Source organism: Leptodactylus fuscus, chromosome 8, assembly GCF_031893055.1.
Source record: "Leptodactylus fuscus isolate aLepFus1 chromosome 8, aLepFus1.hap2, whole genome shotgun sequence".
Lineage (NCBI taxonomy): Eukaryota > Metazoa > Chordata > Amphibia > Anura > Leptodactylidae > Leptodactylus > Leptodactylus fuscus.
Window position 1 is genome coordinate 23,362,249 of NC_134272.1, and position 25,748 is coordinate 23,387,996.

The 25,748-nt window shown below is 42.7% G+C and overlaps 1 protein-coding gene across 1 annotated transcript; it reads right to left on the bottom strand.

The window, feature by feature from the left end:
* Positions 1-14,171: 14,171 nt before the first annotated feature.
* LOC142216769 (putative methyltransferase DDB_G0268948) lies at positions 14,172-23,754 on the bottom strand. Its single transcript, XM_075284802.1, has 6 exons — positions 23,644-23,754; positions 19,464-19,627; positions 19,167-19,380; positions 17,315-17,415; positions 15,668-15,805; positions 14,172-14,274 (listed from the first exon to the last, which is right to left on the bottom strand). Exons 1-6 carry the CDS (start codon positions 23,752-23,754, stop codon positions 14,172-14,174), a joined length of 831 nt encoding a protein of 276 aa, XP_075140903.1.
* Positions 23,755-25,748: the final 1,994 nt, after the last annotated feature.

Below are 25,748 nucleotides of genomic sequence, written 5' to 3' on the forward strand. Positions count from 1 at the left end.
TAGAGTTAGAAGTCTGCAAATATTAAAACTGACTTTACTTAAAATTTACCTTCATGGACCTTGATCGTTCTTCCATCTGACTATTCATATTTGAAATCTCAAATCAAAACAACTGGTGGGTATGGGGGGGGGGGGGAGTTGGGTTGGGACGTACAGAGATGAATGGGTATGGTGGGGGGTGTTAAGGAATTGCTAGGACAGCAATTCTCCAGTAGCTGCTGGAAACCCTGGGAAGGGGCACAAGAGACAGTGAGCCCTAAGCTGAAGCCCCCCACTGTCCCTTCTTGCTTGCCTAGTCATATCCTATGTAATAGGTGGCAACCTGGAGACGATCCCTTCCTATATACGTGACACACAAAACACAGACAAGACAAACAACAACTAATGGAAGTCAGCAAACCAAGGGCTCGGTAACAGTAGAGCAATGCAGTGCCAAATCGAAGTCCAAAAGAATAGTCAATAGAAAAAGCCAAGGTTGGGATTAAGAATACAAGTAACTAAACAGCAAGAGAAAGCCAGCAAGCACGAGGCAATAGCAAGCACCAATGTGAATGTGAGCCAAGACTAAATAGGGGAGGAAGAACCCACCCTGGAGTTGATAGGCAGATAGGCTGTCAATCACAGGGCAAGGCTAAACTTAACCACTTCATGAACAAAGGCAAACAAGGGCATGAATCAGTGCTATGTATAACCCCAATCATTTATATCCCCAATTTCAAGTTGGGGTTTTGAGGCAATCAGAAAAAATGGCAGAAAAAAAATGGCATCCATGTACAAGGGCAATGAGCAAGCCTGAAAGGGCATTGTTACACAGAGCACTAATAATGTTATCCATCGTTAACTAATACTGTATTTACAATGCCTTCAGCCTTCCGATATTACTAAACAGGTCAACTCCACCCCAACAACCTAAAATTCTATATTATAGCAGTTATTTTTAGCTTTCAACTTGAGAAATGGATAATACCATCTTTTTTTTTTCTCAATATGCCATTTATAAAAAAATTTCGAGGGCATAGTGGGGGAATTTATTATTGAGGAACACATTAGGGACATTATCTTAATCCGAGGGCACAACAGGGGCATTTTTCTAAATCAGGGGCTCTGTGTGAGCCTTTTCATTTCAGGGATATGGTAGGGGAATTTTTCTTATAACAGGGTCACAGTATGGGAACCTTTTCAATTGGGGCAGAATATGTTTTTTTATTCAGGGGACACAGTGTGTGAGGATCAAGTGGTGTAGGATGATTGATCAATACCTACTGTACTTTTCGGCTACATGCCACTTATCCCCACTTTCTGCAAAGTGAGAGGGACACAACCTTCGAAGTGAGAGACCTTGAGTTATCAATCGAGTACATCGCTACTTGCCTAGGTAAAGATGACAGCTTTGTCCAGTTTTGCATGTCCAAGGATTTAGGAGAACAATGAAGATCTGGAATTACAACAAGAGGTGCTCGGAGGCGAATCTCTTCATTGACAGATCATCTGATTGGAAGCATGACGCATAGTGTTATATTAGTGAGACCTCAAGGGAATGATAAACCAGTCCTACTACTGGAATTATGGTGTCAGGTGGCCTATTGTAGCAGCTGGACCCCTCAGGTACATTAACAATTTGGCATTGCATTGATTTGGTTGCGAAACCAAAGATACAGTCATTTCTCCCAAGTGTAACAGGAACAATTTTTCAACAGTATAAGGGCAGATCACAAGTTGCTTACGTTACTGTGAGCAGTCTGTGTGGACTGAATGTACTACCATGGCCTACAGCCAGTGCTTAAATTGGAAACATTTTTTAGGAGGAACTCCGGAGGCTTCCACCCTCCTACCTCCATAGACCATTACCCACCAAGTTGAGGACTTACCAGATTGCTTGATATTGAAGTTCTGGAGCAGGTTCTCATTTGCAGCATGCAGTTTCATTAGCTGGTCTCCTCCCAGAATGTAGCCACGACTGTACTTATGGCAGTGGATTAAATTTTAGCACTGGAGGGCCAACACTTTTAATGAAAATAAGTTCAAAGCATTCCATATTATTCATAGCACTGAATACACGTTCACATTCTGATGTAGACAAAGAAGAAGTTTATTTAACTCTTCAGGTTTCGTGTTTGTGTCCACAAAGTCTTGGAGCTGTAATGCTACCCCATTCTTTCTACCTAGCATATCCAATTAGATTTTCTTGAACATATAAAGTAATCAAATCCATGAAATTTTAAAATTACAACAAAAGCTGCATCGATTGCATTACTTGTTGTTTCAGTCAACTCTATTAGATCCCAAGGAATGATTGAACAGGAGTGTCTTCTAATGTAGGACAACGTAAGCATAACACTAAGATTTAAGACTAAGCTTTAAAAAAATAAAAGTTGTAAATCCCTCCTTTCCCTAGAATACAAAAGTAGAAAATGACTATGACACACACACACATTAGGTATCCCTGTGTCTGACAGTGCCCGGTCTACTGAATATAGGGGATCTGCAGTGCTCCTGTTCCATCAGGAAGGGGTTAATAGGAGCACTGCAGATCCCCTATATTCAACCAGGCTGAATTACAAGTGGGGGAAAAAAAAACAGTCCTCAAGCTCAGGGAAGGGGCAGACAGACACCCCAAACACCCCCTCCCCTTCCCCAGCACCAGCAACTACTGCACCCAAAAACTCCCACCATTTTAATTTTTGAAATTTTCCAGTAGCTGCTGCATTTCCCCCCCTCGGCTTATACTCGAGTCAATACGTTTTGCCAGTTTTTTGTGGTAAAATTAGGGGCCTCGGCTTATATTCGGGTCGGCTTATACTCGAGTATATACGGTAATTATATTATTGGCTATTTTCTTTCTCATTTCAGTGGGAATGTGATGAATTATATTGGTACAGCTGCCATTTTTATGAAGTACCCTTGTCTACAGGAAAGCAAGTAAAAGATCTCCCTAATTTTGCCAACTTGTATGCAGTTGTGAAAACCCTAACAGATGCATCTTGGTGGTTAACACATATTTTTGAAACATTAGGGTCAGTTCACGCAGAGTTTTTTGGCAGCGGATTTTGACGCAGAATCAACCTCAAAATCCGCTGCCAAAAATGGCTCCCGTTGACTTCAATGGGAGCTGCTGGCTTTTTTTTACCGCTAGCTAGTAGTGGAAAAAAAGAATCGACATGCCCTATCTTGCCATAGATTCCGCAACTAATTCAGCCGCGGTTTCTGCAGCTCGAGACACGCTTCTGTTTAGTCCCATTCATTTGGGCCTAAACTGGAGCGGAATGCCGCAATAGAATATCGATGCACTGCATCGGCATTCGGTCTCGGCTAGCCGTGCAGAATTTTGCACGGCAGAAACCATTTTCCGTCGTGTGAACGTACCCTTATTTTACTTTTTTTTTTTTTTTTTTTTCTCAGCAGTAGTCTTGATTTCTTCTGCCTTTTTGTGGGAAACTGAGAGTTTGTGTTCAAAAATCTTTTTCCTTCGATTGCCCTGCTGTGCTTTTGTATTGTTGCCATTATAGCTGAATTCACCTTCAACCCATTCCTTTGCTAATTTAACGTTAAGGAAGTTACCACGTGTTTGGCAGACTGCAGGCTTTCGATGTGTCCTCTAACCTAGGCATCTTGTGAGAAGTTCCTGCCTGATTCTCGCAAAGTTCATCGCTGGAAGTTTTTATTTTTTTTTACAAGCCACTTTTTTAAACTCATAATCACCTGCATATACAATATACAGTTGCATCAGTATCAGTTTTTTTTTTTGTCCCTCAGTCATTACAACTGATACCAAAACTGATGTGAAAATGCATCAGTTGTCATCTGGCTTTTTCACAAATTTCTACTTCAACACCATCAGTTATCAGTGTTTACCATCAGTTTTTACTATAAATTGGTGTATTCCATGTACAAGGGGTACAAGAGGGGTAAATGGGGGTGTAGGCTGTGTGTGAGTAAGAGGGGGGAATGGTGGTGCAGGCTGCGTGCGAGAGCAAGACTCAAGAGGATGATGTGGAGGGGTAGTGCCAATTTAAGCACTGCCCCATAGTAGCCCCTGCACAAAGTATTATGCCCCATAGTGGCACCTGTACAAAGTATTATGCCCCATAGTAGCCCCTGCACAAAGTATTATGCTCCATAGTGGCACCTGTACAAAGTATTATGCCCCATAGTGACCCCTGCACAGAGTATTATGCCCCATAGTGGCCCCTGCACAAAGTATTATGCCCCCTAAATGGTCACTGCAAAAAATATTATGCCCCATAGTGACTATGGGGCATAAGCACTGCAGTACACATATTTGTTCACTCACCCTGCTCTCTTTTGAAGTCCTTTTCAGTTATGAACACAGGAAGCATTAGTTCCCTCCAGTTGGCTGGAGGAACACATAGAACTGTCTTAAAAGATGAATATGTTACATTATTTTCAAACATTTCTTTACATTGCTATTCACAATGTTTTTGGGATATACACATCATATGAGCTCACCAGAGTTGGAAGTTGGCAGCTTGCGTGGAGTCACAGAAATCAATGCCCATTACTGTAGCAATTTCACCTGGTGGCAGTGATTCTGTGGAATAAAATGAATGCAGATAAACCAGAGGCATTGTATGGGTTGCTGTAGATAAACCAGAGGCATTTTGTCAGCAGCTCATACTTATTAGATGCATACTTTAGTATTATGCCCCAAGCGGCCCTTACACACGCTATTATTTGCTCCAAGTGGACCTTGCACAAGGTATTATGTGCTCCAAGTGGCCCTTGCACACGGTACTATTTGCTCCAAGTGGCCCTTGCACAAGGTATTATATTCTCCAAGTGGCCCTTGCACACGGTACTATTTGCTCCAAGTGGCCCTTGCACAAGGTATTATATTCTCCAAGTGGACCTTGCACACGGTATTATTTGCTCTAAGTGCCCCTTGCACAAGGTATTATATGTTCCGTTCCAAGTGGCCCTTGCACACTGTATTATATGCTCCAAGTGGCCCTTACATTTCTGAAGTAATGTGTTTATATATTGGTCATTTATGACACTGTCCGACCACTAATAAATCTGAAAGGAACTGCTTTTGTGGGAGTTAATGATGAATTAAGTGCGTATTTCACCACACCCCCGAACATACCAAGTACCTTATCATATAAGCCATGAATATGTCGGATGTTACTGTAATACATGTATATTCTTACACCCAATACAATGATTAAATAGCCGTATATACAAATCTAAATGAATTCTAATCTAATCCCACATCAATCTAATTGACACTGAAATGTACTCTAATACATATATACAAGATTTACTGAACATTTGACATGATCAAGGTCAAGGTTGATGTTGTGTCACTTGATGTTATGTCCTCCTTCGAAAGCACAAGTATGTCACAAGAATGTACTGAGGTGTGGTGAACATGACTGTACTATCCAGATGTAGTGAAAAGTTAACCATTGATACTTTCACTTTGATATAAACTTTATATTTACTGCTTTAATTAAAGCACTTCCACAGTTCTTGATGCACTGTCCTCCATGTTATCCTTTTCTGGAGATTTTGTATTAAAGTCCAGGACAAGGCACATCCATGTCTCAGGCTTGGCCAGTAGCAGTTTCCCTTCTTATTGTAAGGGGTCACCTCCTTTGCCAGTATTAGCTGATGGTTTGGTCTTCTCTTTTAGTTAGGTTGGTTTGTCAGTAACAGTCATGGCTTTTATTGTGGCCTTCCATCTAACCATAACAAATGGTAGATGAAGTTGCCATTTCCAGATTCACTTTACCTGCATCTGTCAAACTTAGGCCCGGTTCACATCGTCGTTTGGAAAATCCGTTCAAAATCAGTATTTGAAATCTTCAAAAACTGTTTTCCAAGGGGCCACATGGTGGTTCAGTGGTTAGCACTGCAGCCTTGCAGCACTGGGTCCTGGTGTTCAAATCCCGCCAAGGGCAAAAAACCATCTGCAAGGAGTTTGTATGTTCTCCCCGTGTTTGCATGGATTTCCATCCCATATTCCAAAAAAGACATACTGATAGGGAAAAAATGTACATTGTGAGCTCTATATGGGGCTCACAATCTACATAAAAAAAAAAAAAAAAACTGTTTTCCAAATCAATGGGTTTTAAAAGTAATCCGCGTGTATCAGTTTGTAGCCTTTCTGTCTGGTTTCCGCTTTTTTTTTTCGGAGAGAAAAGTAGAACTTGTAGGACTAAAAATAAGGATTACAGACGGACAGCAACCAATCCGTTTTTTTTTTTTTAACATTGAGGTCTATGGAAAACTGATTACAAACGGATAGCAATGAGTTTGTGTCTCTTTTGCAATCCATGCATGCTTGGAATGAAGAAGGGAGAAGGGGTAAAAAGGATTGGTCAAAAATGGACACAAACAGACACAAACGGTCAGTTTTTTTGAATGGACACTCATTGACTAAGGGCTCGTTCACATCTGCGGCCCGGTCTCCGTACTTAGGTTTCCGTTTCCTGCCTAAAACACAGGCAGGATACGGAAACCTGCAGGAGACTTTCTCACCCATTCATTTTGCGCTCTCCGCCGCGAAACTGGGTTTTATAATCCGGACACAGAGTCGGACATGCAGTACTCTGTGTCCGGATAAAAAAATCCGGTTTCGCGGCGGAGAGCGCAAAACGCTCACCGCCGCGCACAGCCGGACCCGGTCTATGGTTTCCGTCTTCTGGCATGCAGAAGACGGAAACCATAGAACGGCGACCCCAGACGCAGGTGTGAACCCAGCGTCAGGGGGTGTTCCCACTTGCGCCCCTGTCCTCCCTGTGTCATTCCGCCAGGTTTCCATCCTCAGCCCCGGCAAAACTGGATAGGGGCCGGCTTCCTGGCGGTCAGCTCTGAAACCCATTCATTTAAATGGGTTTTTAAAGGTAACCTCCATTGTCCTCCTGCAGCCTCTCCGCAGGGAAACTGTTTTTTAGGCCAGGCAGAAAATTGAACTTTGTGTCCGGGCCAAAAAAAAAAAAAAAAAGGTTTCCCAAGCAGTTTTTCCTGGGTTTAGGCAGAAACAGAACCAGGCTCCTATGTTTTCAGAATATTATGAGGATGTGATGTCACAATAAGTTACTAATAGTGGAGACAGGTAATGACCTCCAGTGTCTATGGGAATTACCTTGGACTTTCATGCTATTTTAAAGGACAATACCATTGGATCAAATCCCCATTCCTTACAATATCAGGTATTTTATAATCTTCGATATTTCTAATCACATTGGCAATGGTGCCAAGAACATAGCCCCAGTATACAGCGCAGATCACTCCTCTCCCCCCCCCCCTCCATTTACTCTGAACATTCAATCATGTTCAATAATTTTGTTGACCTTACTCTAATTCTTGCTCTCAGTATCTCATTTCACCACAAGGAGCGCAAAGCCGGTTTCCAATCCTGAGGGTATATCCCCCAGTTACAGTTCTAATTCTTGCAATAAATTGGCAATGTAAGGTATGTACAGTACATTTTTCTTCCTTAGCAAGACCTTCAACACCCAGTAGCCGAGATTTAAGCCATAGTGCCTTTTTCTTTCTTCATATGACTACATTAGGTTTCCAAATCAACCCTATTCCAAATTAACATCTGAGATCTAAAAAGTCCACATCGAAATGTAGAAGTGTCCTAGATCCAAAATACCACCCTCTGAGGGGCTTTTCTGACCTGCAAATGGGTCTTGAATTCTGGTTTGGAAGCTAGCAATTCTATCAACTAGCCAGCCAGGATTCGTAGAACAATGATACATGGTGTTAATGCAAAAATCTTAATTCTGCCATATTCCATTTGGTTAAGTTCAATATAATAGTCTTATGTGTGAATTTTACATTAAGACTATACTAGGAATAGATGTGGCTGTGAGGTAAGTTGGAGGTCTAGGTAATGGTCCTTCGTACATTGTAGCCTGAAACAAAGGGTAAGGAGTGGGAGAATCATTGGCCTTTGGTATAACCTTTAGGCTAAGGTCTCACTTTGCAGTAACACTGCGTTTTTTGTCACCAAAGTCAGGAGTGGCTGTGTGTAGGGAACACTATGTGACATTATAGTGTGTGCAATTGGGGCATTATACCATGTGGGGGCCAGGAAAGATGGATCTATGCTGCGTGGCATATATGTTTGCTATGGGGCCCAGTCTTTACCAGTTACACCCCAGGTTTCCACCATACTTCCCATTTCTTTCGTAAACACTCTCGACTTTGGCTCAAAAAAAGGCAGTAAAATTACCAACAAAAAATCAGTTTTTCCACAATGTGGGGCCTCAGCCTTATTTGAAGATTTGGAATACACAATTCCATACAGACCATTAAACCCTTGAAATGTGTCATCATGTGTGGTGTAAAAATGTAGTGGGTATGAAAGTGCTAGTAGTGTTATGTACTAGTACATCCAGATCTCAGAAATCATCATCACTCATCTCCCGACTCACAGAACATTCACTATTAGTTGCTGGGCCGGTTGTGGCTATGGGCACTCTAAAAGATAAGTCATTGGCATTTCCTCGCTCCCAGGCATATACTTCTCTTTTGGAATCTGTTACCCAATCTCCTGACTCATACACAAATACGAAAGGGTGTAACGTGGCATGTTATAGCTGTAACTTGTCTGCTACTGCACTCCGTCCCTTAAGAAGGGGTATCTCATGACTTGGAGATAGTCATGGCATTCCACTCCAGATTAGGCTCAAATGAATGGGTCTAGTTGGCAGGGAGTGTGGCTCCATGGACGCTGCGGCGGATTCCGCTGCAAGAAAGGGCAGCTCGCTTCTTTTTTTCTGCAAAATCCACTATCGAAAAAAAAGAAGTGAACGACTGAAAGCTGGTGCACTGCATCGGCATCCAGCCGCGCACTCTGCTCTGGATTAGGCCCAATGTGCCTAGTTCGGTGGAGGGAGTTTCTTCAGGCCGAATCGCGAGGCTGAATGAGCATCTCGCTTCCTGACCGGCTCCCATTGATTTCAGTGAGAGACGTCTTTCTGGTCAGGATTTTGAGGCAAATACGGCCTCAAAATCCTGACTAAAAATCCCCGTGTGAACTTACCCTAACACTTTCAGTGCTGCTTCAGGAGTGTCACAGATGTTACAGTGACAAGGGATCAAGATAATTTTTTAAAAAAGAAAAAAATTCCATTACAGTCTGTGTAGAAATGTGTCTGGTGACAAAGGTATCAGAAGTAATAATTACTTAATATATGGACTTTATTGTTATATCAATATCTTCATAGTATGCCCGTGGGGCGGCGCGGCCCAGAGCCTGGGGGCTGGGTCTGGTGGCAGGGGTGTTACCGGACCACTGGGTTGCTCGCCCTGCGGGCATTGTTTTTCGTTTGTGGCGGTCGCTGTGCAGCGCCGCGCCCAGTAGGTCGCTGTGAAGTGGCTAGTGGGATTATGATACATTGATCAATATGTATACTAAGAACCTCATGTTCGGTATTGTAAAATTTGCTGAGAAGCACTAGATCAATGTATAAGGTTGGGATGTGCGGGCCATGTTTTTCTCTTTTTGTACATGTCTTCATAATATGAACTTTATTGGACAATGTAAAAATACCTGCAAAACATGATGGAAATCTATAAGCTATGGGACTTTAAGTTAACAAGTCAAGAGATACAGCATTTGAAACAGTGGCATAACTAGCACCATAGCAGCAGAGGCAGCTGCCACAGGGCCCGGGAAATTAGAAGGCCTGGCGACAGCTACCCCTACTACCCCTGCTCTTATCACAAACTGTTGTAACTGCGATAAGAGCAGGGGATAGCTTGTAGGACCTTGTGTGACGTCAGCCGTCACATGACTAGGTGGGCGTGTCTTTATAGCCCGTGCAGTCCTGGAAGAGAAGGAGAGATGTGCTGCTAGGTAGAATTGAGCAAACACTGTTCAGATCAGCCGATTCGAACAGCATGCTCCCATAGAAATGAATGGAAGCACCTGGCACGCAGACTTTGCCGGCGGCCGGCCGCTTAACCCCCCTGCGTGCTGGCCGCTTCCATTCATTTCTATGGGAGTGTGCTGTGAGCGTGCTGTTCGAAACGGCTGTTCCGAACAGTGTTCGCTCATCTCTACTGCTAGGTAATGAAGGGGAGGGGGAAGGTAGATGCAGAATGGAGAATGTGTGTGTGTCTGTGTGTGTGTGTGTGTGTGTGTGTGTGTCTGTGTCTGTGTAGTGTCCTGATATCTGTGTATTATGAGGAGGGGGGGGTCAGTGTCCTGATATCTGTGTATTAGGAGGAGGGGGAGGTCAGTGTCCTGATATCTGTGTATTAGGAGGAGGGGGAGGTCAGTGTCCTGATATCTGTGTATTAGGAGGAGGGGGAGGTCAGTGTCCTGATATCTGTGTATTAGGAGGAGGGGGAGGTCAATGTCAGTAGATGGATCAGTACTCTACACATTGTTTGTATTCAGACTTGCCTGCAATTTCAGTGTCATGTGACATCCGTGCGTTATTAAAGATGGCCAATACCAAAAAAAGACTGCAGCGGAGCCGGAGACAGGTAAATACCTTTTTTTTCTTATGTCTGTATCTCCCCTCATTCTCCGATTATTATACTCTGGGGTCTGAAAATACCCCAGAGTATAATAATTGTTCATGGATGTTCATTATGGGGCATAATCCCGTGTGCAGGGGCCACAATGGGGTGTAATACTGTGTGCAGGGGCATAATAGAGCGCGCAGGAATGCGGCGTGGGGGGGGGGTCGGTCGAGGTCTTCGGTGCCGGTCAGGAAGGGGGGGGGGCATGTCAAAAGTTCGCCATGGGGCCCCGCCATTCCTAGTTACGCCACTGTTTTGAAACGTGTGAAAATTTGTGCTAATCCTTCTATTATGAGGGAAGAAAATGAAGAGAAGAAGACGCTGAAAGAGGCCTTCCTCAGGTTTAGTTTAGTTAGTACAGCAAATCGTTTTCCTATTTGATCACAGTTTACCATAACATTTATTAGTGCCATAATTTATTACAAATTGATAAAATTATTGTTATATGGACTATTAATTTATGAACATTAAGTTCCAGTATTCAAAAAGAAGAAAGAAGATATAGTCTAATTATGTTCTATGAATATAATATAAGTATGATATGTATCTTGAGGGCTCAAACGGATGTGTAAGCTAATGAGACATTGATTGATATTTCTGTTGTTCTGGAAGTTTTCCCTGTAATTATTTTTTCCTTGAAGACATTAATAAATCTTCTTCATGTTTTTTTATAAGCTGACAGATTTCATCAAATATTGTTAATTTTACATGCCCTTGTATGAACCTTTGTTTAGCTCAAACAAGATAAGCAATACACCCAACATTCCTTCCTTGGATGGTAATTTTGTATCGTGTCCTATGAAGGAAAGCTGTTTTATTATTCTCAGAATTATCATTTTATACAATGTTACACCATATTGATAGGAAGTCTGATAAACTTCTCAGAAATGATATCTGCGTAGCTTATTTGTATGCCAATGTCTTGTCACTAAATTGATTGATTGTTTTGTGTATCCAGTATTATAAAATAAACCCTGGGTTTTCCTAAGCTAGCCAGAGAATGGAGGAGGCCGCCTCAGGTTCTGGTCCAAAAAATGGGTAGCCACGACTGAATGCCGATGCACTGCACCGGCAGTCAGTTGCGCACTCCGCTCCGGATTAGGCCCAATGAATGGGCCTAGTCGGGAGGAGGGAGTGTCTTTAGGCCGAATCACGAGGCAAAACAGCCTGAAGAATGAGCATCTCACTTGTGCCGGCTCCCGGAAAAAACTCCCGAGTGGCTCCCATTGATTTCAATGGGAGCCATTTTTTTGGTCAGGATTTTGATTAGGATACGGCCTCAAAATCTTGACCAAAAAAACTGTGTGAACTTACCCTCATACTACAATCTATCTGGGAATAGAACTCTAACACACATCTATTAATTTATTTTTAAGTTCAATATATTTTTATTAATGTAGCAAAAACTTGTCAATTCAAGTCAGGCAAATCTCAAGTACAAGGATTTATGGTGAAATTTTAGAAAATGAGAGAAAAGGGGAAAAAACTACCAACAGATATGATCATATGGGTGATGTAAAATGGAGAAGAGAAAAGGGGGAGAAGTATAGGAAGAGTTGATAGAAAGAAAAGTGGTGGGGAGAGGCTCATTGGGCAGATGGTAGCAGGTCTTCTGACACCTATAGATAAAAAAGTCTTCTAAAAAGCAAAATGCACTCCAGGATATCTAGGTAGAGTTGACACCATCTTGTCTGCCTTCACTCATCATCTCCATTCCTCCATTTGCATAATGTGATCGAGGGAGTCGACTAACAAGTAGGAGCTACCAGTGACCATCATACTCTCGACACAACTTGCTTAGTAGAGATGAGCGAGTAGTACTCGATTGAGTAGGTATTCGATCGAATTCTATGGTATTTGAAATACTCGTACTCGATTGAGTACCACTCGCTGTTCGAATGTAAAAGTTCGATTCAGAACCAGCATTGATTGGCCAAATGCTATACAGTCGGCCAATCAACGCTGGTTCTTCTCCTACCTTTAGAAGTCTTCTCTGTGCAGCTTCCCTGTGGCGTCTTCCGGCTCTGAATTCACTCAGCCAGGCATCTGGCCTGGGCAGAGACGACTGCGCATGTCCGATGCCTGGCAGAGTGAATGAAGAGCCCGAAGACGCCGCGGGGACGCTGCAAGTAGAAGACTGCTCGGAGGATCCAGCCCGACCTTCACTCGTGGACTTGGTAAGTATAATTTGATCGAATGTTGCCTACCCCTGAAACGAGCATTTTCCCCCCCATAGACTATAATAGGGTTCGATATTCGATTTGAGTAGTCGAATGTTGAGGGGCTACTCGAAACGAATATCGAATCTCGGACATTTTACTGTTCGCTCATCTCTATTGCTTAGTCATCATTTTCTTGACTTTTGAAACAGGACCAGTTAGAATCTACAGAAGGGTGTTCAGGTCTTCGTAGGCCAAGACATATTTCTCTCTTTAAGGTGTTGACTAGGGGGGCAGTCCTAACAAATTTGTAGCATAGATTCTACTGCTTGGTCACATTGCTTGTGCAATCCAAGACTCAACCTGACTAGGTTCACAACTGCGTCCTACAGAGATAAAAATCTTCCAAAAATCAGTAGAGAGAAAATTGCTGCACAGATGTCTTTTCTCTCTTCCAATTTCAGTATAAAAATGGCAAAAACTCATATAGTCTATGGAGTTGGCAGAGTTCCATGGGTAACCGCAGTTCTAGCAGACCCGAATGAAGGAGAGTGCAGGGCGAGTGTCAACCTAGCCTTATAGGTTTTTCCAATTGATTCAAAAAAGCAGATGAAACCGCCTACATCAGCCGATAGAATCTACTATATGTAAATTGGTGCCTTACGTAGACTCTTACTATTGTACGTTGCATAAAATAAAACTAGATTCTATTCTTGTGTTTTTTTAATCAGATTTATTTTATATAAATTTTTCATAAAAAAATAAATGGTCCAACTACAGTGCATCCTCCCATGCTTACATTTTACATTCATGAATTATCTTGAATTATCCCATTCCTTAGAAATGAAAAAATTACATAGAAATAATAGATAATAACATAATAATAGCATAATAACAGAAATAATAGAGTAGTCAAAGGGAGTCTATCACCTGAGGATGTCTGTCTTGTTCTACACAGTCCAGTCCTATTAATGTGACCACCGCCTACTTTTGACGTCAACGTTAAATAACCAATCGCAGAAGGCACGTGTTATCAGCCATCTGGGTGCACTCATCATTGTGGATCAACACAAGTATGCATCTATCCTTGCGGACCATGTTCACCCCCTACATGTAAATTGTTTTTCCTCTGGATGATGCATCTACAAGCAGGACAATGTGACATGTCATAAAGCTCGCAGTGTACGTGTGTGGTTGGAGGAGCACCAGGATGAGTTTACCGTACTCCCTTGGTCAGCAAATTCCCCGGACTTGAACCCAATCAAGAATCTGTGAGACCACCTTGATCGGGTTGTTCGCGCCATGGATGCTCAACCGCGTAACCTAGTGCAGCTGGCCACGGCACTGGAGTCGGCATGGCTCAACATCCCAGTGACATCATCACAACATCCCCTCTCTTCCTGGTTATTCTGGATTTTGACAGGTAGTCACATTAATGTGACTGGACTGTGTATCTTATTGTAATAGTCAGTTCAATTAAAGAGAAGGCTCATATATGTGGACTCAGCAAGTTTCCATCTTAATGTTTGAAGCAAGCACACAGTAGTGTTTCATATGCACATTTAGCCGGACAGTATCAGCCTCTTCTCCAAGTATCTCTCGGAATCTGTAACAATAAGTATTATTGTTATTATTATTGTATAATGTTATAACATCATTATAGAAATTGTCAAGTGTTTTATAAGACTTGCATTACAAACAGCATCTGTCTCTGCAACTTATTTAGCACATAGTACACAACTGCAAGAAAAACAAGGGTTTTAAAGGAGAACTCTGCTTGCATTGCTGTACAAGTGGCAAAGTCCCCCAATTATGTTTTGCTCTTTCCACATGTATGACAGCACAGTATTTCACCTATGGTTGTTTAGGAGGGAACGCTAACTGTAGCAGCACACAACTAGTGTTTCATCTGTGCAATTCGGTCTATGTGTTAGTCAGATTTACTGGCTTAAAGGGGTTGTCCCATCTAAAGGATCCTATCTATACTGGTAGCTTAGATAAATTGAAGACTTTTCCTAAATATATTGCTTTAGAAATGCTGCTTTGTTTGCCTGCGATGTAAACGTATTCCGCACATTCAGCCACTTTTCTATGGCGGAGCAAGCAATCGCGATTTCCCATTAAAGTTTTAATAAAGAAGAAATTGGCTGGGGGCATAGATCTTCCGGACATCTTGGACTACTCCAAGACTGTCCAATTGAAAAGATGGATAGAACTCACCTCCCCTGGGTCATATTCACTGATCATATATTTATCATATTTAATTTCACCCTCTCTCTATCTCTCTCTCTCCCCTCCCCCTTTCTTCTTCTTCTCCTCCTTCCTTTTTTTCTTCCTTCCTCCTTTATCTTATTGGCGCCAGTCCAATAAGTACCATAGATTATACCAACTTTTGATGCTATATATCCTACTGTCACACTTATGTATCTCATCTGTAATTTGCCATTTTATATTACTGAAATGTAGGGTTGAGCGATCGGGATTGGAAAAGATCGGATACCGATCTCGATCGTGAAATTTGTTCGATCACCGATTGGGATCCAATCTTTCCCATGCTTCTTTATAGGAAAAGTCACTTTTAGGGTTGAGCTGATCTTGACATTTCAAAATCATTTTCCAGCCGATCCCGATTGTGAAATTTACTCGATCGGGATTTGGTGGAAAATGATCGGAAATCGGATTTTGAAATCTCAAGATTGGCTCAATCCTAAAAGTGACTTTTCCCACAAAGAAGCACGGACTAGGGTTGAGCGATCGGGATCAGGAAAGATCGGATCCTGATCGGTGATCGAGCAAATTTCACCATTACGATTGGGATCGGCTGGAAAATGATCGGAAATCGGATTTTAAAATCGATCCTGAAATCTCAAGATCGGCTCAACCCTACTGAAATGTAATTTTCATGTCATGAGCTTTTTTCCAGAGTTTGTATATTTTCTGTTATGTGAAATTGCCAATAAAAAAAAATTATAAAAACATGCACCATATCTCTACTATACCGTTTTTCAGTCTGTATAAGAAATTCTTCTGCACCTTTTACATCTTTCTCTACAAATCCCTGAAACATAAAAATTGACTGGATAAAGCCAATAATTTCGTGAATGTCCATCTGAATTTTGACCGATACATCTGTGATCCTAAAAGAGAAGAATATGTTCTGGTGATTTTATTTATTTGAAAAATTACACAAAATGTGATATTTCAATTAACATTTATTCATCATTATAAGACCAACACCAATGGTTTAAATTCTCTAAGCAAAACGGGGCAGAATTGCCCAAAAAACTATAGTAGATAGTATATAGTTTCAATGTATTACGCCCGTAATGCATTGAAAGCAATAGGGAAAAAAGCCTCCCATTGATTTCAATGGGTAGCGCACGTATGCTGGCTCCCATTCAAGTCAATGGGAGCTGCTTTTTACGCGCTCATTCTGAACGTGTTTTTACGATAAGAATGAGCGCACCGTAACACCGTGTGAAGGCTCCCTTACAACCAAAGAAATGTCATTATCCAAGTTATTTAAAATATTATATAAGACCAAGTGTAAAAAAAAATAGTTAACACAGAAATGTTGGCGAAATGAAAAGTCTGTCCTGTAAATGACCTCAGTACTTGGTCGGGGCTCCTTTTGCATGAATGACGGCATCAATGCGGCAATGTTACATGGAGGGATCAGCCTGTGGCACGGCAGAGGTGTTATGGAAGCCCAGGTTGTATGATAGCAGCCTTCAGCTCATCTGCATTGTTGGGTCTGGGGTCTCATCTTCCTCTTGACAATACAGACAGTAGACTTACACCAGCAGATGACATGGCTCCCCAAGCCATCACTGATTGTGGAAACTTCACACTAGACCTCAAGCAGATTGGATTGTGTACAGCAGCCTCTCCACTCTTCCTCCAGACTCTGAGACCTTCCAAATCAAATGCAAGATTTACTTTCTTCTGAAAACACCACCTTTGACCACTGAGCAACAGTCCTGTTCTTTCTCTCCTTGGCCCAGGTAAGACGCTTCTGGCGTTGTCTATTGGTCCCAAGTGGCTTGACACATGGAATGCGACACTTGTAGCCCTTGTCCTGGATACGTCTGTTTGTGGTGGCTCTTGAAGCACTGACTCCAGCAGCAGGCCGCTCCTTGTGAATCTCTCCAAAATTTTTGAATGGCCTTTTCTTAACAATCCTATCAAGGCTGCGATTATCCCGGTTGCTACCACACTTTTCCTTCCACTCAACTTTCCATTAATATGCTTTGACATAGCACTCTGTGAACAGACAGCTTCTATAGCCATGAACTTTTGGAGTGTGTCAATGACTGTCTTCTGGACATCTGTCAAGTCAGCAGTCTTCTCCATGATTATGTCACCCACTGAACCAGACCAAGGGACCTTTTTAAACGCTTAGGAAGCCTTTGTATCTGTTTTGGGTTAAGTATTCTAATTTTCTGAAATAATGACTTTTGGGTCTTCCTTGGCTGTAAGCCATCATCATCAACATTAACAGAAATAAACACTTGAAAAAGTTCCCTCTGTTTGTAATGACTCAATATAATATATGGGGTTCACTTTTTCAATTGAATTACTAAAAACAAAAAAAACCTTTTTGATATTCAAATTTATTGATATTGCACTTGTATGTAAAAACTTACCTTTCCTTGTCCTTTAGTGCAATAGCCTGATATATAGATTGGTACTGACAGAACATGTGTTGTGTACTTATATCATCATACTGGTACAAGGTATTCCACACCTGCAAAAAAAAAAAAAAAAAAAAAGGATTATTAATAAAGATTAAAATTATTGTTTTTTTTTTTGTTTTTTTTTATCAGGATTGGAGTGTCCCGCAATCCTGGCAATAATAATAAGTTGACTTTAGACACTATGACATGACACTTAACCCCTTAACCACGTCCGGACCGCCCATAGACTATAAACGTCCGGGAAGTGGTTGCCTTGTTCTGACAGGACATACTGGTACGTCCAATCAGAACACAGCGGCTGCACAAGTTCGTGCAGCTGCTTTCACTGGGAGCCAGCTGTAACTTCAGCCAGAGCTCACAGAGAGAAGACAGGGAAGGTTTATTCCCTTCACAGCCATCTCAATCGCTGTGTATACAGCGCTCAATGAGCGCTGTATACACAGCTATGGGCGCCGCCATGATGCGGCCGCCCTCTGACACGGCGATCACGTGATCCGCTGGGAGCAGCGTCTTGCAAGAGCTGCTGGGTCCTACAGGACCCAGATCAGCTCTGTATACTGTGTATACAGCGTGCAGGAGGCTGTATTCCTCCTGCAACTGGGGCTAAATGTACCAGCCTCAGTAGCAGGGGAAATCAGCCTCCCTAACAAAAAAAAGAAAATGATCAGATGTCCCCAAAGGTCTCTTATGACCTTATGGGGACACCATCTGAAAAAAAATATTCAAAAATTAATCAAAAAGTTTTTTAAAAAATGAAATAAAATAATTAAAAAAAAATAAGTAAAATATTAAATAAAATAATACGCCAATAAAATGACATTATTAAAGGTTATAGCCCCACCCCCGACGACATCATAAAAAATAAAAGTTACCGTAATGGAGAGGAAAAACTATTTTATAAAGTCTTTCAGTTGTACTTTGTGTTATTAAAAAAAAGAAAAGTGAAAAACAGGCAAAATTTCCCTCCTATTTTGTTTATATTTTCCTGGATAAAAAAAAAAAATTAAAACACATTTGAAAATAAAAACAACATAAAAATAAAGCCCTATGTATCCCCGAAAAAAGACGCAAAAATTAGTTGAATGAGACATATGAGAAAAATGTTACAGCCCTCAAAACTGCACATACAAAATAAACCTAAAATGTGTCTGGTCCTGGACCACAAAATGGCCTGGTACTGAAGTGGTTAAAGAGGACCTTTCAACTCCTGGGGCACATGCAGTTTTATACACCACTAGAAAGCCGACAGTGCACTGGATTTTGAGGCGGATTCTGCCTAACCGGAAGGGGCCACACGAAGGATACGCTGGCTGATTTTAAACGTGTAAACGTTCCGAATCAGCAGCGTTTAAAACAGCCGGCATACGTGCGCTCCCCATAGAAATGAATGGGCTGCTTTTTCCCGTTCATTTCAATGGGGAGCCTGCGTATGCCGCTCCCATAGAAAGCAATGGGACCTGTTTTAAACGCTGCTGATTCGGAACGTTTACACGTTCAAAATCAGCCAGCGTGTCCTCCGTGTGAAGGGGCCCTAGATACCACAGTCTCTATTCACACCCATGGCAGGAGTCAACTTCGATTGCTAGTATTGCCATCATACACACTATAGGCCCCCATGTCATTTTTTGTGGAGTACTGGAGGGTTAGTGAAGTCAACGACCGCCATCATGAGCTGTAAATCTGTCCTCCTTGCACACCTACACTGGGTTGCTGGAATGACATCTCAGCAGAATTTTAGGATACAAAATGAAAAGTGCAAAAATGATTGCTGCATAATAACTAATTTTCACCAGTTTGTTACCTCTGACATTACTAAACTTAGGTCATGTGACAAGTCCTTGTATTCAATCTCAGTGGCTGGATAAAATGCATGCAGAGCCAAGCATCCTTTTGTCTTCAGTACTCGGACTGCTTCACTGGCAAATTTATCTACTGTGAACCAATGAGCAGCAAGACCAGCATTCACCAGGTCCACAGAAGCCGTCCTCAGGGGCAACTTCTCAGCCGGGGCCACCCTATAGATAGAAGAAACAGGATTACCAATGTGATTTGTGTCATCTATCTCTCTTATTATATCATCAGACCTGATAATACTCACATGTACGACACATTCTTTGCTGGACAATACTGTTTAGCCACATTTATTTGGGAGCCACTAATGTCTATTCCCAGGACCTTCTTGAAGTGAGGAGCTAGAGGTAAAGTGTAACGTCCAGTCCCACAGCCGACATCCACCGCCATTTCAAGTGGCCGTCCATTTGTCTAAAGACAAAGCCAGAGTATACTGAAGACTGATATGCTTTCCACCTACATGCAAATATACTGCACTTTGTACAGAATGAAAGCCGAGTATACTTCTAAAAAATTATCTGTACACATGTATAAGCATCACTAATATAATCACCAGGAACTACAATGGGGAATATTTACCAAAAACAGACACTACATCATAACACACCCGCTACATTAGAGAACAGATTAGATGAAAACTGAATTTAGCACTAGGATTACACCTTATTAATTCAAGTTGGAAGTTGAGGTATAGGATGCTGCTTATGGTGACTACTTTCATCTTCTGATCAGGGGTGAACCTGAGTTGGCTTAGGTAGCAGAGAGGCTAGGTTAAAATTGTAGACCAGGGGTGCTCACACTTCTTCAGCGTGTGAACTACTTTATTAGTTGACCAAGGCAAAAGATCTACTAGGGCGGGGGCGGGCCCGGGGCGGACCTGTGGCCGGGACCGGGCAGGGCGGGCGTATCTGTAGGCATGGCCTGACATGTGGGCGGGGCCAGGCGGATTGTGACAGCAGGAGACAGCGGCGTTCTGTGGCTGCCCAGGGATCCCCGCTGTCTGCTTCTTCACAGCACAGGCTGAGTTATCTCTGGACACTGGCAGGCTGGGGCTGCGGCAGCCTCAGCCTGCCAGTGTCCGGAGATGACTCTCAGCCTGCACTGTGAAGAAGCAGACAGCGGGGATCCCTGCACCCCGCGATCGACCCATACGTCCTTTGCGATCTACCAGTAGATCGCGATCAACGTATTGGGCACCCCTGTTGTAGACCATACACCCCATTTGCAGCTCAAAAAAATATCCATATTTGGCCCCCACACGGTACATGACCCCTTTTTTTGGCCCCCATTCAGTATATGACCCCCTTTGCTTGTCCCTTCCCTAGTACATGACTCCCTTTTCTTTTGCTCCACGCACGCACACGCGCACGCACACACACACTCTGAGGGAAATAAGTATTTGATCCCTCGCTGATTTTGTAAGTTTGACCACTGACAAAGACATGAACAGTCTATAATTTTAAGGGCTATTTTAACAGTGAGAGATAAATCATCAAAAATAAAATCCAGAAAATCACATTGTATAAATTTATTTACATTTTGTGTAGAGAAATAAGTATTTGATCTCTCTAGCAAACAAGATTTGGTGGCAAAACCCTGGTTGGTGCGCACAGCAGTCACCCGTTTTTTGTAGTTGATGACGAGGTTTGCGCACATGTCACGAGGAATTTTGGTCCACTTCACTTTACAGATCTTCTTTAAATCATTAAGATTTTGAGATTGTCATTTGGTAACTCGGAGCTTCGGCTCCCTCCATAAGTTTTCTATGGGATTAAGGGCCGGAGACCGGCTAAGCCACTCCATGCCCTTAATGCGTTTCTTTTTGAACCGCTCTTTTGTTGCCTTGGCTGTATGTTTCGGATCATTGTCCTGCTGGATGACCCAGCAATGACTCATTTTTAATGTCGTGGCCGAGAAGAGGTTGTCCTTCAGGATTTTACAGTACATGGCTCCAACCATTCTCCAATTGATGTGGTGAAGTAGTCTTGTACCCTTAGCAGAGAAACGGTGTTCTTTGGGTCATAGGCAGCATTTCTCTTCCTTCAAACACAGCGATTTGAGTTAATGCCAAAGAGCTCAATTTTTGTCTCATCTGACCAATCTGGATGGTTCTGAGAGTGATTGGGAGAAGGTGCTGTGGTCAGATTAGACAAAAATTAAGCTTTTTGTCCTCCTACAGGACATTAAAAATGGGTCGTGGCTGGGTCTTTCAGCAAGACAATAACCCAAAACATACAGCCAAGGCAACAAAGGAATGGCTCAAAAAGAAGCACATTCAGGTCCTGGAGTGGACTAGCCAGTCTCCAGAACTTAATCTCTTTGAAAACTTATGGAGGGAGCTGAAGCTCTGAGTTGCGACAGCCTCAAAATCTTAATGATTTAGAGATGATCTGCACCATTATGCCACACCTCAGCTTCTGTGCGCAGTTTGCCACTAACAGTGGGGAGTGTCAGGCTGAAATCTAGGTGGGCCAGGGTCTTCTTCATTTACTTTACCTGGCATGAGCAGCACAACAAATCTACCCCAGTTTCCGACTAGTGTTGTGTTCAGGTGCACCTACGTGCACAACAATTGATAAGAGAAATTCTGCCCCTGTTGGGAAATACATTAAAATTGGCGCAAGGAGGGCCAGTCTTAATTCCCTCTTATTATGTTAGGAATACTCAGACAACAATAGGCATATGCTGTATGACTAAGTAGAACAAATAAAAAATAAATGGGGCGAGTCAAACCAATTGTTGCTATGTGACCTTTTTTTGTAATGTTTGTATAAAATATGCAAATCTATTCTCCAGGATGTAATTAGGAGTACAGAGCACTCTGCACACCGCTCTCTAGAGGGCAGCATCCTTAACATCATGCATGACTCAGTTAAAAAGTCTAATTAATCATGATGCGGATTTAATTGCCAAATTAGTATTTCTATCCCAAAAGGATCAGATTTCTAGCTATGGACAGCGCTGTTTCAGCCTATTGGGCTTCCTCAGCATAGCGCAGGGATACAGATTTGGCAGAGTGAGAGACTATAGACCAGGGTCAGGGGATAATTGTACACATCAGGGAGAGTGTGTGCCTACATAGGCAGTAGAAATACTAATTTGGCAATTAAATCTGCATCATGATTAATTAGACTTTTTAACTGAGTCATGCATTGTCAGGATACGGAGTCGCCACGGTCTCCTTGCTGCGCGGCGTCTCCCTGGGAGACGTGTTAGGAGTTCTATTGGGTGTGCTTAGGTCATTAAGGGTTAATCTTTTCCTTGCCTTCAGTCTCCATGCCGTTAGCCATCAGGTGTGTTCTCTGCTGCTATTTAAACCCCACCCAGGCATGGATCGTTGCCAGCCATTCACTTTGTGTTTCCTGGTCCCCCTGCTCAGTCTGATTCCCTGTCTGTTTGTATTCCATATGTTTCTTGGTTTTTAGACCCGGCTTGTATTTTTGACTATCCCTTGTCTTTTGATTTGGTACCTTTTATTATATCTCCTGGCTTCACCTCTTGCTCGTCTGACCTCGCCTTCTCTTCTGTGTCTTGCTGGGACTTGTGGTCCTCCCTGGTTCCATGCTGTTTAGTCTTTTGTTTTGCATTGCATTGACACTGTGCTTTCTGTTTAGGTGTGACCCCGTGACTCCAGTCCCTAGGACTTTCAGGGCCTCCTCTCCCCTTATCCTAGCCGCCGGATAGAAGGTTAGGAGCCGTGGTAGGCACACTTCAATTAGGAAGTGCATTGGTCTGCCTCATCTCAGATATTACAGCATAGTCATAGCCGCAGGGCCTACGACCCCTTTTGTCATTAGTTGCACAGGGTTGCTTTCCCAGCTGTGTCACTTTGCACTGCCTGACCCTGACTCCAATCCTTACATGCATAATGTTAAGGATGCTGCCCTCTAGAGGGTAGCACACAGAGGCACTGTTCTCCTAATTACATCCTGGAGAATAGATTTGCATATTTTTACCCAGAATCCCTAGCGGAGCAGGAATGACTTGTAAGTCTCCGTACTGCCTATGTAGGCACACACTCTCCCTAATGTGTAATGTTTGTATAATCAATGACAAAAAAAACCCTGTCTCTATGAAAAGAATATCATCAAGATAAAAATACTCAATTTAAAGAAGAACTGCCACCAAATACCAAATTCTAAGTGACAAACCTAAAGCCAAGACCCCAGGAAACACAGGGTCATTGGCTGCTCCAGAAACAAACACTGCGAGTTACACTACCAGTAAGGTGAATAAGGTTCAACGCACGTTTTCCCTATAGATTTAATAAGGGAAGAAAAAAAATGCAATAAAAAAATGGTGCAGAAAAAAACCACTTGTTTCCACTGCATTTTTTAGTTGCGATTTGCTCCATAGAGCCTTAGCCTAAATAATCCAGAGAGGTGTCATTTAGCAGATTAGATCGCATGACTGGAATTGTCACTTACTTTTTCTTTCACATACGATAGAACCAAATTCATGATTTCACCCGAGACTGGAAACATATACTTTTGATATACTGAAGAATACGTCAACTTCTTGAACAGTTGGACTGCCATGATGATATGAGTTTTGGCTGCTGCTAGTTATACGTAAAAGTCTGTCAAATGAAAAGAAACATTGGGGCAAATTTATACAGTGTACGACCTAGTCCAAGGCTTCTCAAACCTTTTAAACCTAAGGCCTAATCATTTAATCCACAGCGATGCTTGGGTCTCACCAATGTTGGAAATTGATTCTATTTGTCACAATGTAACCTTTAAAATAAGGCTTGCTTCACATTAGCACTTGCTCTACATTTGGAGATTCCATTCCCCATTCTGCTTGAAAAACGCATAGAGAAAAATCTCTTTTCTCTCCACATTTTTCAGGCGGAAACCTGGGGGTCCCCACAGACTATAATGGTTCCACAAGTAACTGTTTTTTAAGTGGTTTTAACTGGTTTCCATTTTTCAGGTCCTCAAATGGACCCAAAGAACAGAAACCCTAACGCTATTGAGAACATAGCGTAAGTACAGTAACGCTAAAATATTTTATTATAAATGTATATTTTGAAATTTTAACTCATTAATAGAGATGAGCGAACAGTAAAATGTTCGAGGTTCGATATTCGTTTCGAGTAGCCCCTCAATATTCGACTACTCGAATCGAATATCAAACCCTATTATAGCCTATGGGGGGAAAATGCTTGTTTCAGGGGTAGGCAACGTTCGATCAAATTATACTTACCAAGTCCACGAGTGAGGGTCTGGCTGGATCCTCCGAGAAGTCTTCTCTGTGCAGCGTCCCCGTGGCATCTTCCGACTCTGAATTCACTCTGCCAGGCATCGGGCACTACAAGCACTACAAGCGGACATGCGCAGTCAGCTCTTCCCAGGTCCGATGCCTGGCAGAGTGAATTCAGAGCCGGAAGACGCCGCGGGGAAGCTGCACAGAGAAGACTTCTAAAGGTAGGAGAAGAACCAGCATTGATTGGCCGACTGTATAGCATTCGGCCAATCAATGCTGGTTCTGCATCGAACTTTTCCATTCGAATAGCGAGTGGTATTCGATCGAGTACGAGTATTTCGAATACCGTAATATTTGATCAAATACCTACTCGATCGAATACTACTCGCTCATCTCTACTCATTAACGAATATTAACACCAAGCAGGCCCCCCGCAAAAAACAACACACGGGCAACAGCACCCCATGGCCTCTCACAAACAGACAGAAGGATCCCAGGGCCCCTCCCCACACACCAACTTAGCTCTATATAGGGGTGCTGCATGGATACAGTATAGCGGCCATCAGGTTATTTAGGGCTGCTCCTGCTATACAGATATAGCGTATCGGCCATAATATTCATTAAAGCTGTTAAGCTGTATATCTGCAACACAATGTAGTACATCTTGGGTGCTCCGTGCACCAGAGTGCAGGAACTTCATCTGCTACCGAAGGAGTCCCTGCACTCAGGGTTAGTAATGCAGGAACTCTTTTTGGGCTAGAAAAGGATCATTGCAGTCATAACTGAGAGCAGAGTTCAGCGCTTCCACAATATTATGACTTAACCATGAGTAATTTACAGTGTAGGGACTGCAATAGAAAAGGTTAATTGACTACACCACCCACCCATCCTTGCCCATCACACAGCTCCACAAGCCTACTCTCCACCTAACCCACTACACAGCTCCTCAGACCTGCCGCCCACCTTGCTCATCAGGCAGCCCTCCCACAAGGCAGCCCCAAGGAGTATATCTTCTCATGCCCAACAGGCAGCCCCCCAAGCTCCCTTCTTCACTCATGAGGCAGCCCCCAGGCCCTCCCCTTTCCTAGTCCAACAGGCATCTCCATTTCAGGAGTAGACCCCATTGGCCATCACACACATACAGGCAGCATTCTGCCCCCACCCCCGAGTCGCTCACACAGAGGCAGCACCAAAGGCCTCCCCTCCTCATGCACCATATAGCTCCGAAGACCACCCCCTTCCTCTTTCTCCAGGCAGGCCCCCACCCCAACACACACAAAACACGGGCAGCAGCATCCCATTTCTTCCCACAAACAAGCAGAAG

Excerpts from the sequence above, each read along its gene's own strand:
- LOC142216769 (XM_075284802.1), bottom strand. The coding sequence starts at position 23,754 with ATGGCAGTCCAACTGTTCAAGAAGTTGACGTATTCTTCAGTATATCAA. Across the intron at positions 19,628-23,643 it reads TATCGTATGTGAAAGAAAAA|ACAAATGGACGGCCACTTGA; the intron begins GTAAGTGACAAT and ends CTTTGTCTTTAG. Across the intron at positions 17,416-19,166 it reads TAAGTTTAGTAATGTCAGAG|GTGTGGAATACCTTGTACCA; the intron begins GTAACAAACTGG and ends TTTTTTTTGCAG.